General features: G+C 41.8%; 1 protein-coding gene across 1 annotated transcript; it reads left to right on the top strand.

Moving 5' to 3' along the window:
- The first annotated feature begins 16,191 nt into the window (after positions 1 to 16,191).
- LOC124993436 (ribose-phosphate pyrophosphokinase 1-like) lies at positions 16,192 to 17,305 on the top strand. Its single transcript, XM_047565282.1, has one exon. The coding sequence runs from the start codon at positions 16,305 to 16,307 to the stop codon at positions 17,259 to 17,261; it is 957 nt and encodes a 318-aa protein (XP_047421238.1). The 5' UTR covers positions 16,192 to 16,304; the 3' UTR covers positions 17,262 to 17,305.
- Positions 17,306 to 17,855: the final 550 nt, after the last annotated feature.

A 17,855-nucleotide genomic window follows, 5' to 3' on the forward strand; every position in this document is an offset into this window, starting at 1 on the left:
ACCATTAGGCAATTTTGTCATCATGTGAACATCACAGTGTACACTTGGCAGAGCTAGATGGTCCAGGTCAGTTACCCAACACAGCCTCTTGATGGGATCAAAAGACAGGATAAGCAGGAGATGTATGAGACTGCTGGTGGTGTCCCAAAGAACACTGTTTTGCAGTACACTTTGTAAATATATATAAGTAGAAGGGTATACTCTAAAATAGTAATAAAAAGTAAATATGAGCTGGGTGCAATGGCGTGTGCCCATAATCCCAGCTTCTTGGGAGGCTGAGGCAAGAGATCACAAGTTCAAGGTCAGCCTGGGCAATTTAGCAAGATCCTGTCTCAAAATAAAAAATAAGGACTGAGGATGTAACTCAGTGGTAGAACACCCCTGGGTTCAATCCCCACTATGACAAAAAAAAAAGTAAACATATAAACCAATAACAAACGTCTATTATCAAATACTATGTAATATATGTAATTGTAGATGCTTTTTAAAATGTTTTTATTTTTTATTTTTGGTACTAGGGGTTGAGCCCAGAGGTGCTCAACCACTGAGCCATATCCCCAATCCTTCTTAAAAATATTTTATTACAGACAGGGTCTCACTGAGTTGTTTAGGGCCTCACTAAGTTGCTGAGGCTAGCTTTGAACTCTCAATCCTCCTGCTTCAGCCTCCCAAGCCACTGGGATTACAGGCATGCACCACTGTGCCTGGCTGATGCTTTAGTTTTATACAACAGGCAGCATAGATTTGTTTACACCAGTATCACCACAAACATGGAAGTAATGCATTGTGACATGACATTAGAATGTCTACAACATCAATAAGCAATAGGGCTTTCCCAACTCTATTACAACCTTATATGTTATCATTTAGATATGAGGGGGTCCCCCAAAAGCTTGTGTGTGAGACGATGCAAGAAAACTTAGAGGTGAAATGATTGGGTTATGAAGGCCTTAACCTAATCAGTGCATTAATTCACTGCTAGGGATTAACTGGGTAGTAACTGTAGGCCAGTAGGGTATGGCTGGAGGAGTTGGGTCCCTTTGGGGTATAGCTGGAGGAGGGGGTACCTTTGGGAAATGTATTTTGTCTTTGTTGGAGGGAGAGCCCCCCCCCCCGCTCTCTTTTCTCTGTTTCCTGAGGTGATGTCCTGGACCACTTTTCTTTACCACACTCTTCCACCATGATAGTCTGCCTCATCTTGAGCCCCAAGGAATAGAGCTAGCTCTCTATGAACTGTGACCTCTAAAACCATGAGCCCCCAAATAAACTTTTTCTTCTCTAATTGTTCTTGTCAGTTATTTTGGTCATAGCAGTGAAAAAGGCTGACTAAAATATTAAAGAACCACCATCATTGACAGACCCATTGTTATGCTACACATGACCATATTTATGGATGAACCAAAGATTTCTAGGATTTGTTTCAAAATAATTCAGCAAGAGTGGAGAAGAGGAATGATGGGGTACAGATAGACAAAAGCAGCCATAAATTGGTGATTACAGGGTTCGTGTTACAGTACCCAGAGAGAGGTGTCGACATCAGACAGTTCCTTCTACTTCTCTTTCCTTCTTTCCTTCCTTCCTTCCTTCCTTCCTTCCTTCCTTCCTTCCTTCCTTCTGTTTTTGGAGGCACTAGGGATATGGAGCCCAGGTGCTAAAACTGAGCTACACCTCCATCCCTGTTAACTTTTGTTATTTTGAAAGAAGGTCTCACTTGAAACCTGTAATCCTCCTCCCTTAACCTCCCCAGTCACTGGGATTACAGGGGTACATTACCACACCCAGCTCTGTGTGTTTTAAATGTTTTACAAGTGAAGGAGAGTAAAGGAGAGAGAGAGTTCACATCATGAACATCAAATTCTTCTCTGTAAAAGTACATGTTTATAGACAGGTATACCAGAAGTGAATTCTGAGAAAGTATCACATTTAAGGTGAAATCAGGGGGTGGGGAAGAGATATTTTTCCAGAATAGAAACAATATGCTTTACTGGCAAAAAAAGAAAGAAAGAAAGAAAGAAATCATTACTTTGGAATTCAATAACCTTGGGTTTGAGTCTCATCGTAACTCCTAACAGCTTTGTTATCTTGAGCATATCAACTAACTAAAAACCTCCAAGACTTAGTTTCCTTATCTGTAAAGTGGGAGTAATAATTTCATCTCCCTTATAGAAATAACCCTCATGCTGAGGGATAAATGAAACCAGGCATATGAACCACCTTAGATTCTGTCTGATATTAAATAAGTTCCTTAAACATTCACAATTAGTATTGTTGTTTTATTACTGAATAGAGAGGTCATAAGAGATAAGTACAGAACCAGAGTATGTAGTGTGACAGAAGGCAGGAGAAAACTTGGAGGAAAGGGCAAATGGCAATGGTATCACATTAAAATCACAGAATCTGATGCCTTCATCAGATTAGGTCGTTTGGAGGTCAATGATGACATCATCATGTTAGTTTCATAAAGATGTGGTGAATGCAACCAGATGACAATGAAGCTAGAAGTGGTGGTGGAGCAATGGGAGCAGCAGACACTGTGTATTCCCTTATTTGGTGATGAAAGGAATAGGGCAGCAAAGACAAGGGAGCCCTTTTTCAAAGTAAAGAAGCTTTTGTAAGTCTGCAGGAAGAAAGGACAATGCTGGGGCAGGAGCAATGTAACCTCAGCCAAGGAAAAGAGAGAGTGGGCTGGACTTGCAGTGAGCATAGGGATTTGGAGAAGTTAATTCACAGTGGAAGAGGTTGACCAAGTCAAAACAGAACAAAGCCAAGAGAGGAACTTGGATTTCCAGGGACACCGTGGAAGAGAATGTGAAGGAGGTACAACCCTAGAAGGAGACATGATTAGATGGGGAAGGGAGAAGCACAGAGAAGTATGGGAATGAGAGTAAAAGAATAGGTGAGCACAGAGCTTGATGTTTGGGCTAGTGGCTGAGGACGACAAGAACAAAACGACCAGTTGTAAGACAGAGCAGGTTCTATGGAGCATGGGCTGGGATCCCAGGAGTGTCAGTGAACTGAGTAGGTGGCAGTCTGCACTCTGTCCTGTTGTGGAGATTGTTCTGTGGCCTTTGAAGACACCTCCTCTTTGGTAATTGGAGATTGGGTGATACGCATCAACTGATACCTGTGAAGAAATCTGCACCCTGTGGCCCGTGGTGACATAGAGCCCTCCAGCTGCCCGGGGTGGAACTGCAGATGCATGATAAAGTTGCAGAGATAAGAACACTGCCTAGAAAGTTAAGAGAAAAATGAGAGACAAGGAAAATTCAACCAGTGAGAGTCAGGGGTTAAAATAAAAAGTGTTAAAATATAAAATCTTTATATAATTACTAAACCTTTCATTCTACTTATGTCCTTTACCTCCAATCCCCCTCATTCCATCTCCAAATCTCAGGACACTCCTGGGACACTCCAGCCCGTGCTCCACAGAACCTGCTCAGTCACAGTGCTGATTTCTTACATTACCTGCTGTGTGGGTGGGGGCGGGGGTGGGAGCTGCAAACTTATTGACTTGGTTTCTGCAAAAACTACTGAGTCTAAGTGACAATACCTCTGCAAAGAAGATTAAGAGTTGGGAAGGATACACTGAAATCTAGATTCAAGCCAGGCAGTAGCACACACCTGTAATTCCAGCAACTCAGTAGGCTGAGTCAAGAGGATCACAGATTCCAGACAACCCTGGGCAACTTAGCAAGACTCTGTCTCAAACAAAAACAAAAAGGACTGGGATGTAGCTCAGTGTTAGAGATCCCTCAGGTTCAATCCCCAGTACAAAAAAAGAAAAAAAGGAAGAAACCTAGATTTTTGGATTATAACTTTTTCTTATTTAGAAATATCTTCTTTTAAATGTTGATATGGCCCCCTTTTTTTTGGTCCCCCAATATTTATGACTTCTCTTCTTCCATAGAAGAGAATTCTTACCTGGGTACATGTCTCCCCAAAATAAGAATTGAATATTTCAGTATCTCTCACAGCAAGGTGTGGTTAAGCAAGTACAGTAGAATGTAAGAAAGAAGCATTGATTGTAAGCTTTTGGTGTGCTTTCTCTTTTTCATTCCTTCTTTACTCTGCTGTCTGAAATTCAACTCCTGCCTCTATCTTGGATCATAAAGGCACAGCCTCGGGATGGGAAAATGAGAGTGTCAGAGAATTGATTAAGATTTGAATACAGACACATACCAGACCAGAACACTGCCTATCTTTGTACTGTCTGTCCTTGAACTTATACAGGATTGTGATAAAACTTGTATTTTACTTACTAATATTATTTGAGCATTTTATGTTGCATGTAGGCAAATCTTATTCTAATTGATATACTAAGGAATAAAATCAGCTAGTTACTGGAGGGAAAAAAATATAAAAATTAATGATTTGATATTTGCAAGAATAAAATAAAATCTCAGAAGTCGAATTACAAACCAAATTATCAACAGTTAGACCAAATGTATGACAATGTCTTCCCCTCTCCCAGTCCTGGGGATTGAACCTAAGACCTTGCCCATACTAAATAAGTGCTGTATCACTAAGCTACACATCCAGCCCTTTATTATTTATTATTTTTGTGTGGGCGAGATACTGGAGATTGAATCCAGGAGCATTCTACCTCTGAGTTATATGCCTAGACATATATACATAGGTACACACACACACACACACACACACACACACACAAACGTATGTTCATTTTGAGACAGGGTCTTGCTTCATTGCCCAGGATGTCCTTGAACCTGAGATCCTTCTGCCTTAGCCTCTCAGGGTGCTGGGATTACAGGCCTGTACCACTTCATGCAGTACAACGTCTTCTCAAAAGTATATTCAGTGACTTACATCTGGGGAAACTGTAATACAATTCTGATAGAATAAACAGAAGGTGCTACAAATGTATGTACCTCCTTCTTCCTGTAGTCTGAAGTGGAGACCAGGTAACAGCTGAGACCTGAAAAACACATAGAAGTTTGCCAGACAAAAAGGAGGAGAGAATCAGCATTCCAGGCAATGGGTTCTCCTGGTGCAGAAACTTGAAACAGAGGGAGCACAGTACTTTGTTCATACAGAACCTTGCTGCAGCATGAAATCAGTGCTTTCTTACATGGCACTGGTAGCCACCTAAAGTGTTGTAGGATGAGGCTTAATCAAAGAGAGTGAAAATCACCAATTGACTTGTAGAAAGGTGGTGGTGGCAGGTGGCAGGCAATGAAGCAATATGCAGTGGGTTCAGTGCACACATAGTATGATGCCCGATAGCATTCAGGAGCATGTGCAGAAGAGAGGATGCCTGGATGGAGAAGGGGCAGGCAAATTGTGAAAGATCACAATAGAGCAGGGACAAGGGAAGAAGATGAGAGAATGAGGCTTCCATAAAGTTCAAGAGCAGCTATAATAAAATTGGTCACGTGAGAAGGCTGGGAAACTGTGGTTACAGACTGCACATAAATGTACTTCAGAAAAGGGGCAGTTCCAGGTGATGTCCCCAATGAAGTGGGAGAAGAGATTCCTTGGGTATGACAGTTCCTGGATGGTCACAGAGGGCCATAGCAGACCTTTGCTTGAGGAGAACTGGGGAACTGTGAATACCAGACCAGGTCCAGGATTTGGAGGGAGAATGAGGAACATTCCCTGGAGAGCACTATGGACGGGTCCTGTCTTACAGGGAGAGATTGGAATGGGGTGAATCTCAAACAGCTACCCAGAAAATCAGGTGTAAAGCATTATGCAGATCACACAAAAAGGCTCTTCAGTCAGGAATCCCACTGTGGGCTTCCAGGTTTGTTTGTTTGACATCCTCTCCCCCTCCCCCCCCCCTTTCCCTCTCCCTCTTCCTCTCCCCTCTTCTCTTTTGTACCAGGAATTGAACCCATGACTGCTTAACAACTGAGCCTAACCTTTTTAAATTTTTTTTTTTTTTTTTTAATTTTGAGACAGGGTCTTGCTTACAGCCTCACTAATTTACTGATGATGGCTTTGAACTTGTGATCCTCCTGCCTCAGCCTCCTGAGTTGCTGGGATTACAGGCATGTGCCACTGCACCTGACTTGTTTAACATTTTTATTGCAATAAAATATACATAATACAACATTTGACACATCAGCCATGTTAAGTGTACAGTTCAGTGGCATTAATTATATTTACACTGTTGTGCAACTGTCACCACTTCATCATCTTCAACTAAAACCCTCTATTCATTCAACAACTTCCCATCCTTTTCCCCCACTCCTGGTAATCTTTATTCTACCTCCTTTCACTGAATTTTGCCCATTCTAGGTACTTCAGGGAGTTAGCAGGTAAAGGGAGAAATCCAGAGAAAAAGGGTATCGTCCACCTCCTCCTTGTATAAACATGGAAACTGAAGTCTGTTGAAGGTGTGAAGACTTAAGGTTACAGAGGACTCAAATCTTCTGATTTTCAGGCTACTTTCCTTCTAGTACCCATATTTACCAAGAAGATAGTTCTGAATTCAGCTGAACTTTACCACAGGCAAGGAATATGGGCAGGACTGCAGAAACAGACCCCGGAAGGCTGACAGCAGAAGCCCTAAGTCATGATATCATAGGGGCACATGGCACAGAAACTGGGCCAGAGAGAGACTGTTCCCAAGTGAGAGCATCAGAGCATCTTCGAGTCACCTCACTTCTTCATTGAGCTTTGTGCATCTTCACCTTTCTGCCACCATTTTCCTTTGTTTGCGCTCAGCAGGGGATAATAACAATCTCTGCTGAGTAGGTAAAAGAATACTTGGGCATTAGCTACTTTACCCTTCCTACAGAGATTTGTATTTAAGGGGCAACTTTAGAAAATGGAAAACTAAAGGATTCACAGGAATGAGATTGTAATGGTGGAATGGTAGAAGGTAAGGGTGATGGGCTTGGGCATGAGCCTACCTCCACTGCTTGCTGGTGGGCTTGTTAGAAGGCTATAAAGAAAAGCAACTGGGAGAAACATTTACCTAGCTCTCCTTCCCTTGCAAAGAATTAAAGATCACTTACAAACGTGTTAGGACTTAGGTTTTGTTTTATTTTGTTTTCTACAACTTGATATTAGCTTCCTTGAGAAATTACATATATTTTTATTACCATTCATATAGAGCATACCATAGCATTCTGCACGTAAGTTCTCAGCCAAACCTCTTAGGATAATTAACTGCTGGCCAAATATTTCCAACTTAGGTGAAGATGTCAAGGATAATAGAAGAATTACTTTGATTACCACTTTTCTACTCTATCCACTAGGTTTATTGTGGGTCAATAGCAGCAAATAAGTATCTTTCTTTCTTAACATTTGATGGTGAGCCTTGAACTAGATAGAGTTCATTTAATATTTGCTTTTTTTTTTTTTTTTTTTTTTTTTGCGGTGCTGGGGATTTGAACCCAGGGCCTTGTGCTTGTGAGGCAAGCACTCTACCACCCCAGCCCTATTTGCTTTATTTTTATCTATTCAATTTGTTTCCTGTCTACACACAAATATTCCCTTGCTGTTGTATAATACTTAAGAGCATAACAAAATCTAGACTGCAAATTTTGTAACAAAAGTTACTGTAATGATTATTTACAGAGCACCTCAATTATTTCTAATACAAGCTATCATCCATGAGCAAAGGCAAGTACATGAGTCCCTTTAGAGAATTGGAGTTTGTGAAAAGGTAATTAATTTCCTCCTTAGGATATTTTTCATACTGCTTGTATTAGATGTGACATATACACTCATGAATCACTTGATGATGGGATACATTCTGAAAAATACATTGTTAGGTGAGTTTGTCATTGTCCAAATGTCATAGAGTGTGCTCACATGAACTAAGGTGGCTAAAACATGACTCATAATCTTTTTTAAAAATATTTTTAAGTTGTAGATGGGCACAATACCTTTATTTTATTTATTTTTATGTGATGTTGAGCATCGAACCCTGTGCCTCACATGTGCTAGGCAAGCACTCTACCACTACGAAACAAACCTAGCCCCTCATAATATAATCTTATGGAACCACGATTGTGTATGTGGTCTGTTGTTGACTGAAACATCATTATGCAATGACTATCTATCCATCTATCTATATGTGTGTATGTATACATATGTGTGTATATATCTATATGTGTGTGTGTAACATATATACACACATATATATACATGATTTTTTTATTTCCATGAAATCCAAATGTCTCCCAGTCCAAAAGGGAATGTTACATATAGTATCAGTAACTATTTGTCCAGAATTTTAAAGTTTTACAAGATACGTTATCTCCATTTGATCCTTACATCAGCACTGTGAGGCAGTAGAAATAGCAAAAAGTTGTCAAACTTATAAATGTGGAAACTACATAGCATGTAGAAAGTACAAAGTTGATTTAGACCTGTGTTTTTTAAATCCACTTCCCTCCTTCTTCCCACTCTCCGATGCTCTATTACTCTACATATCTCTACTAGACTGGCAGTTTATTTTCAATGCCAAATTAACTTGAAATCTTTCTAAAATCAGTAAGTTCAGCAAATGGCAATCTTACACCTTATCTCAAATATATTTCTTTCCAGTAGTTAGTTAATCAGGTATGGTGTGTTTCAATAAGGCTAAAATGTATTTCCAGTGTACAGGTACTGTTAAAATTAGGTATTTTTAAAAAATGTTTGACTATAAACATTTTTCAAAATCCTTTACCATCTGTCAAGTTTGGAAATAACATTTTCTTTTTTCTTTCTTTCCACTTTTTTTAATTGATGCATTACAGTTGTACATAATGATGGGATTTGTTGTTACATATTCATATATGCATACAATATAATATAATTTGGCCAATATCACTCCCCAATACTTCCCGACTCCCTCCCTCCCTCCATGGAAATAACGTTTTAAAGAGTTGAAAATTAAGTTACCTAAAATGTAAGTAAATTGTACTTGTAAAACTTTTACCAAATTAGAGTTTTCTAAACTCAAAATCATATCATCCTACATTCAAAAGAGAAGCCATTTCTCCTGCATTTATTTTTGTCTTATCATTTGTTTATAAAAGTCATTTGACATGTCCTATAAACATATGATACATACTTGGAGAATATTTTTCTGTAGAAACAGTGAATAGCATAATGAATAGTTTTTCTGCTTTTAATATTGTTTTCATTAAGCAAATGGGGACGTATAAAATCTTATATTAATTATAGCACAAAAGCTAGAAACTAATTTATCTTTTTCTAGCTCAAAGTACATTGTTGCTTGACTTTTGTATCTCATTTATTCTGTGCTTAGTAAACAAACTCTCCTCCCTTCTTTATTTTTTAACTAAATTCTGCTCCCTCCCAACAAAGTGTAACAAAATCAACAAACTAGTTGTACAGCCCTGAGGAAACAAACAAGGATCTCCTTCAGAGTAAGGCTGAAGGGAAACAATTTGCAGTAGTTAAGATTTATTCCCCTATCCTCCCTTCTAAATATTACATTGCTCAACAAAGGATACTTGTTTAACTTTATTGGAAAGTGTATAGCAGGGCCATGTTTTAAAATATTGGGGATAGAAAGGTACATACGTTAGTGTTGCAAGCTGGCAGTGAGCACAGAAAAAAATGAGAATTTCAATTGGTTACAATGACATCTCATATAAACAAAGGAAAATACTAAGAGTACCAGGATTTAAATAAAAAAAAAAAAAAAAAAAAAAAAAAAAAAAAAAAAAAAAAGCCAGTACCAGGGCAATTTCTTAACATACTGGTAGTTACTGTTCCCAAAATGAATGACTATAATCAATGAGGAACCAGAATTCTCAGTTTAGCACTGTTTTCTTCCACTCCTTTTTTCAATCATTATTGGGGCATTAGTTTCAGGTCAGTTTTAAAGTTCCAGAGCACAGGCTCAAAATGAAGATTTCTGCCCATGTACACTGAACAGTCAGAAACCGTTCCAGAATTTCATTTCACAAAACATACACTATTGATGCTAAGAAATTAACACTTGATTGTGACAAACACTTCATATTAATTTAAAACTTGTATCTTTTTTAAAAATACAAAGGAACTTGTAACTAAGACGAGACATTCAAAACAAAAACATAACATTAATAAAATGAATCTATCAGTTATCTAAGGCTACTCCTTATATTTGGTCTTCTGCATCCATCACTATTATTCTACAAGGATTGTGGTCTCCCATCAAAGTATTGCCAGGATCATCCTAGGAATAGTAACAATGGTGAGCTCGATACAGCTCCTACCCAACGGGTGTGGAATTTAACAACCAGGCAGGACCACAGCCCACCGCGGTATAGACATATGGGTGCACTATCGAGGAGGGCTGCGTTGAGCGCCCCAACCCTTACTTTGGGGAAAGAGGTTCGAGAAAGAAAGGAAGCCACCACATCGGTGAAGTGGACAGGGAAGTGGCAGCAGCTTGAGAACTCTCACGGAGAGAGAACTGAAAGCAGTTCAGGTTGATTTGAACACGGGGAAGGGAGGGAGGAGTGGCCCGAGGTAAAAGATCCAGTTGAAGACGAAAGCGGAAACAGCTTTTGAAGAGCCTTAAGAGAAAGGTCTTATCCTGAGAGCAAAAGGCAGCCCTTAAAAGATCTGAAACTAGTGCAACACGACAAATTAAAATTAAAATAAAGCATCTATCTAATTGCCCTGTCGAGATGGGGGAAGGGAAATGTGAAGGCAGAGAGAGCAGTGAGCAGGCAACTGTGGAGACAGGTGGCTAGCACTGGGTAGTCAGAGCTTGGCAGGAACGACAATCAGACCAGAAGTACGAACGTAAAAAGGACCCGTGGGCTTACAGAGTTGGGGAGGGGGGCTGATGACCAGGCTATAGTGATACCGTTGCGGAGATGGGAAACACGCCAGGTTTGGAGGGAAGGCGCGGAACTCCGTTTAGAACGCGCAGATTTTGAAATTTCTGTGGCATCCAAATTAAATATGCCTGCACTTCAGGACAGAGGAGCTGAAGCAAGATGACACTCTGGGAATGGCCGTGACCACCCCGAGCATGCTGAGGAGAAGGTGTAGGGGGTGGTCAGATAGCTCCTCTGGGAACACTACCCATACGGCGGAGCAGTACTTAAAATTCCTTTAAATATACACCGATTCTCAAAACGAGCTGTGAGACAGGTAGGGGGTTTCAGGCTTTAATTCTGCAGGTGGGGGAAATGAGACCTTGGAAGAGGGGTAGACAGTAATCTTCCAGTCAGTACATCCGCTATGGTACCCTGCAAATTAACTCAATGCATCCGAATGTTTGGAAACATTATTTCGTAAATGTTTGTAGAGTGGATCACATAAATTTGTTTTTTAAATGCCTTTTCTCTCTTCTAACCCTTATGATAAAATATTAAAGTGAACAACTTTCAACTTTAATAAATCTTATTAAAAATATGCAGCCATTAAAAAACGCGGAAAGGAGGATAATCTTACTTCACCAGTAAGTACACAACTTCTCTAAATTCTCTGTCCTGCATAAATAAGCTTTGACAGCTTCTGGCGGTTCGCTTATTAACTCTGCACATCCATTCCCGGTTTTCCTATCTCCAGAACGTGCCAGCGCCCCCCACTTCTCTCCCTCTCCCCGCCCCCTCCGGCCTCACCACCTGCTCCCGGCGCCTCCCGCCTCCTCCCGCCCGCCCGCACGGGTTCTCACGCGCGGCCAGCCACCCTCCCCACTGTTCACGTCCTTTTCACGCTCGCACAGCTTCAGAGTCGGAGCTGGCCGGCTTTGCACCTAGCTACACAACTCCACAACGCTCCCGCTTTTCCCACCCACCTCCCGCGGCTTCGCCCCCCACGAAGTTCTCCCTCCCGCACCGCCCCCCGCGAGGACTTCAGGGGCGGTCCCTGGATGCCCTTTGCTGATTGGCTGTCTCCGCGGCGTCCCGCCCCCTGGGCACGCGCAAGAGGTGGGGCGTGCCTGAAGCGGGTGCGCGCTGCGCAGCGCCGCGGGCTGAGGTCCGTGACCCGCGTGCCGGTTCTGGCTACCGGGCCTGGGCGGCCGCGAAACCAAATTGGGTGGTAACGGCGGCTGACCAGCTTACGCTGGGGGCTCGTGTGTCCTAAAGGACCTCTCTTGGCCGGAGGTGCCCCTCAACCGCGGCGAGCCGGGTGTTCCGCGGGCACTGGGCGCTGACCGTAGGGCCGTCGCCGTCGCCAGCCCGGTAGCCCGGATGTCGCGGCCCCCCGCGGCGCGGCCGCCAACGCTCTGCCCAGCCCCGGGAGGAGAATCGTCTTAAAGGGACAGCGCCGAGTTCGAATAGGAGGGGCCGGCGCGTCCTACCCTAGGTGCGCGACCCCTGCCCCGAGGGGACGCTGTGGCGCCCGCCGCCCAAGCCCTCCCTGCGTGGCGCCCCAGCTCGGGATGGCCGCAGATGGCCGCCCGAGGCCAGGCTGTCCCTGGCCGGAGCCGTGGCCGGTGGCGCCGCGCGGGGCCGGGAGGCGCCGGCCTGTGATTGGCCGAGGACGTGGTGAATGCAGGACATTGTCTGGTCGTGGCCGCCTCTGTCCCTGCGGCCGCCCTTCCCCGGATCTGAACCGGTGTAGGACGCGGGGCCGAGGCGGTCCCTGCGCGGTCCCGTCAGCCATCCGGGGGTCGTTTCGTTGACTCGAACATCGTAGTCGGATAATGTTAACTTTTTGGGAGATCACAGATTTGGAGAACGGCTTAAAGATGGTATTTACAAAGTCGTCTTCAAGGAAATAAAACCATTAGGCTGGATACTGACATAAAGGTTTCCTTTAAATTTAAAATGAATGATATTAAGGGAATTGAAAAGGACTAACTTAGAAAAACGGCTTAGCTTCATCTTCAAGAGCTCTTTAGTTAGGACCTATGATAATTCACATGTCCTTTGTAAAATTTTAGGCAAAAGTAACTACATGTTAAAAGATTATGTCTGGTCCTCATCACAGCCTTTGTGGGTCTTAGTTTCCACATGTGTAAAATGAAGATGTAAACTAAATAGCTTTCCTAGTTTGTTTCCACTGTTAAGATACTCATTCTAATTCTAGGATTGAAATAGTAATATATCCTATGAATTGGATCAAATCTCAAGCTCTTGGAATCTCCAGCTCTTTATAAGGAGCCCTTGAGATGGGGCTGGGGCTGGGGCTCAGTAGAGTTCATCTCTAACACGTGTGAGGCCCTGGTTTCGACCCTTAGCACCACATTAAATAAATAAATAAAGGTATTGTGTCCATCAACAACAAAAAAAGAGCCCTTGAGGTGATTATAGTTCTCAGGTTATTTTTTTAAATATATGAGAGTTTTTAAGTGAGGTTGTAATCTTTTGGAGTGTAATTTTGGAACAAAGGAAAATTAGTAAAGAAATGCGTGAAGATCAGTCGAACTTGTCAAGGTGGGGCAGAGAATTTTCTTTCAACTCAAAGTTTTCTAGGTAGGGGAATATTATAATAAAGAATAAAGTCTTTTCTCTTTTGTTTTCAGCCCCAAAGCCCACACCAGGCTTTTTTATTCACATCCCTGTAACTGCAGCTACTCTGGAGGCTGAGACAGGAGGATCACAAGTTCGAGGCCAGGCTCAGCAACTTGGCCAGACCCTGTCTCAAAATAAAAAGAACTAGGAATATGGCTCAGTGGTAAAGGGCTCTTGGATTCAATCCCCAGTACTGAAAAACAGGAGAAAAAGAGGGGGCAGGGGCGAGTAGCAGAAAGCCCTGGTAGAGGAGGGAAGATGCACATGAAGTCAAAGCACAAATGGAAAGTGGAGAACTTGGAATAATACAAACTTGGTATTTGCCTTTTAAAAAACTGGATAGGAAACCATTATTGTATTAGCTTCAGTTTTATGCCTTCAAAAAACCTCAGTGATTTCATTTAACTGAATAGCCAACAAGAATAAAGACTTGGAAATGACCAACAAATGAAGGAAGGAAAGCATTCATGAAAGAAAAATAAATGTAATGACATGATTCATTGCAAGAGATACAACCTCATTTCTTATTAGAGGGATTTCCACTAAACCAGATTTAGTGTTAAATAAGTTTTCTTACAGACTTTCCTCAAATTTACACTAATGTGATCTGTCTCTCTTTTTTAAGGTATGGGGAAGGGAAGAGATGTAAGGAAAAATGTGAAACCTTACCTTCCTCAAATGACAGTCTTTGGGGGCTTCTTGCCCTTACCAATCACAGTATAGGAATAAAAAAGCGGAAATTATCTACATAAATATTGTAGGTCTCCCCAGAAGTGAAATGTAAATATTTGTGTGAGGCAAATTTAGTTTCATTTAAATTTCTAGCATTTAAAGTATTAACTTTTATGATTAAACTGACTTTACTTGTAAGTTATTGAATAAATTATTAAAATTTAGAGATTAAACTAAGTGAAATAAAAGTAAGTTGTTTATAATAAACAGAAGCAGCAGGTCATGCGATGCACATTATAACATGCCTTGCAAAATAAGTATGAGACTTCTAATGTGTCTTTCTCTTAGGATTTTTGCTTTGGTATTCCATATATAATTATGAATCTATATACAGAATACTGTTTATGGAACACTTGGGTTATGCTCAGTCCTCTTCTATCTTGTTTAATCTACACAAAAATTCTAGAGTGGGCTGGGGAAATAGCTCAGTTGGTAGAGTGCCTACCTCCCATGCATAAGGCCTTGGGTTCAATCCCCAGCACTGAAAAAAAAAAAAAGTTCTAGAAGTCAGGTATAATTATTACCCCATTTTAAAGATGTGGAAATGGCAATTATTGGGTCAGGTATCTTGCCCAAGGCCTTACAGTTGGTGGGTGTAGAGTTGTGATTCTGGTCTACGATACTGTTTTAGTCAGCTTTTTCTCTGCTGTCACCAAAAGACCTGACAAGAACAAATGGAGGAGGAAAAGTTTATTTGGGAGCTCATAGTTTCAGAGGTCTCCATAGACAGCTAGAGAGAGAGAGAGAGAGAGAGAAAGGGAAGGGTAGGAGAGGGGGAGAGACATTCCCCGCACCACTGACAAAACATATACCTCAAAGGCACAACCCCAAGGACCCACCTCCTTCAACCACACCCTTCTTCCCTGCAGTTGCTACCCAGTTAATCCCTATCAGAGACTAATGCATGGATTAGGTTTAGGTTGTTATAACCTAATCATTTAATCTCTAAGCTTTCTTACATTGTCTCACACCCAAGCTTTTAGAGGACAAATATCTAAACTACAACAGATACTGACTTCTTAAAGACATGTGACTATGTATTTTTAATTACACTAACCAGTCTTATTTCTATAGGTATGAGATTTACTTTTCAATTATTAATTTTTTTTCCTTTTTCTTTTTGGTGCTGGGGCTTAAACTCAGGACCTAGCACTTACTTAGCATGCACTCTAACACTGAGCAACACTCCCAGCCAGTTAATCCATTTTTGATTGGAACTTTTGGACAATTTACTTATTTAAACATTTTTTTTGTGTGTGTTAGCCTTTTCATTCATTTATGTTTCAGGTGTCAGTGTGAATATTAGATTGTTATCTCTATTTTGCAACAGAAAGTCAAAGCATCGCTATTATTTATTTATTGGTATTGGGAATTGAACCCAGGGGCGCTTTGCCACTGAGCTACATCCCCAACCCTTTTGAATTTAATTAAATATTTTTAAAACATCACTATTATATATGTTTATATTTCAATATTTGTTATCAAACCCAGGGTCATGTACATCCACTGAGCTATGTTCCCAACCCTTTTTATTTTGAGACAGAGTCTCATTAAGTTGCTGAGTGTCTGCTAAGTTGCTGAGGCTGGTCTCAAACTTGCAATCCTCCTGCCTCAGTCTCCTGAGTGTACCACTGCACCTGGCATCCCTACCATTTTTAATAGAAGTACCCCTTCAAATTGGCACTCCCCGTCCTCTTGCACACAAACTTTTGGTACAGAGAGCGGTATATAGGTAAGTCTACCTGTTTTCTTTTCCTTTTATTTCTCTTTTGGATGTGCTGCTTCATAGAACCCCTGTATATACTGGCCATGCTTGTGGTTCAAGAGGGTCAGTCCCAGAAGAGGCTGTGATGTACGCCATCATTCAGTTTTTGGATGAGTGCTTACTATCATTCAGTCCTTCAACAAATGGAGAAGAAAAGAGGCAAGACAGGAATTTGGGGGGTTCGATGGCATAAACAGAAAAAGAATTGCACCTTCAGACTTTCCTGTTTTTTCTTCCTTTCTTCAGTTCATACCTTTGGCTAAGTGGCACACAATGACAATCAAGGATAACAGGTTGGTAAGATGGCGGAGTAGCAACGCGAAGCGGTTAGTATTAAGTCTCTGGGCCGACTTGGGTTCTGGTCTCCGCAGCAGCAGTGATCGCTGAGCGAAGAGCGCCTAGGGTAATTGCCCAAGATGCCGAATATCAAAATCTTCAGCGGCAGCTCCCATCAGGACTTATCCCAGAAATTTGCTGACCGCCTGGGCCTGGAGCTAGGCAAGGTGGTGACTAAGAAATTCAGCAACCAGGAGACCTGCGTGGAAATTGGTGAAAGTGTACGGGGAGAAGATGTCTACATCGTTCAAAGTGGTTGTGGTGAAATCAACGACAATCTAATGGAACTTTTGATCATGATTAATGCCTGCAAGATCGCTTCAGCCAGCCGGGTTACTGCAGTCATCCCATGTTTCCCTTATGCCCGGCAGGATAAGAAAGATAAGAGCCGGGCTCCAAGCTCAGCCAAGCTTGTTGCAAATATGCTGTCTGTAGCTGGTGCAGATCATATTATCACCATGGATCTACATGCTTCTCAAATTCAGGGCTTTTTCGATATCCCAGTGGACAATCTGTATGCAGAGCCAGCTGTCCTGAAATGGATTAGGGAGAATATCTCTGAATGGAGGAACTGCACTATTGTGTCACCTGATGCTGGTGGAGCCAAGAGAGTGACCTCCATTGCAGACCGGTTGAATGTGGACTTTGCCTTGATTCACAAGGAACGGAAGAAGGCCAATGAAGTGGACCGCATGGTGCTAGTGGGAGATGTGAAGGATCGGGTGGCTATCCTTGTGGATGACATGGCTGACACTTGTGGCACAATTTGCCATGCAGCTGACAAACTTCTCTCAGCTGGAGCCACCAGAGTTTATGCTATCTTGACTCATGGAATCTTTTCTGGCCCAGCCATTTCTCGCATCAATAATGCATGCTTTGAAGCAGTAGTGGTCACCAATACCATACCTCAGGAGGACAAGATGAAGCATTGCTCCAAAATACAGGTGATTGACATCTCTATGATCCTTGCAGAAGCCATCAGGAGAACTCATAATGGGGAGTCTGTTTCCTACCTGTTCAGCCATGTTCCTTTATAACAATACCTTGAGACTTTTTAAAAAATAAAATCAACCCCATCCCTTGTTTTAAAAAAAAAAAAAAAAAAAAAAAAAAGGATAACAGGTTGCTACCCCTGGGCGTTTCCTTCCATCTCTTTAGGCACTTTTTCATGGTGTGTGTCTATTATAGTGCCCATCTGTAGCTCTGCAAAAGATGAAAAAAAGAGAGTAGTCATTTTCAAATCAATCCAAGCTGTTGTATGTTCACAGGATATAAGAAGGGTTAAAAAGTTAGAAAAAAATTATTATGAAGGGGATCATTAGCAACTCATTAACTCATGTGATTTCTGATGCTCATTATCACTGGAAATCAAGTTGGCTAAGTCTGTTTAACTTTTGTGATTAAGGATCTCTGCTGGGATTTGATGTTCTGGGGCCTGAGAGAAGCACACCACTCCCCTCTCCTTACACCCATAGCTAGCACTTATCTCTCTTTATTCTTGGCCAGCAAATGTTCTTCATCTCCCTTGAAACACTGGCAGGGAATCCCCTGATGCAGTGTGGAGGAAGGGACAGCAGCTGCCAAGCCTGATCACACTGCTAGTGGGTGATTGGCACAGCTGTGCTCAATGT

This window comes from Sciurus carolinensis, chromosome 1, assembly GCF_902686445.1.
Source record: "Sciurus carolinensis chromosome 1, mSciCar1.2, whole genome shotgun sequence".
Classification (NCBI taxonomy): domain Eukaryota; kingdom Metazoa; phylum Chordata; class Mammalia; order Rodentia; family Sciuridae; genus Sciurus; species Sciurus carolinensis.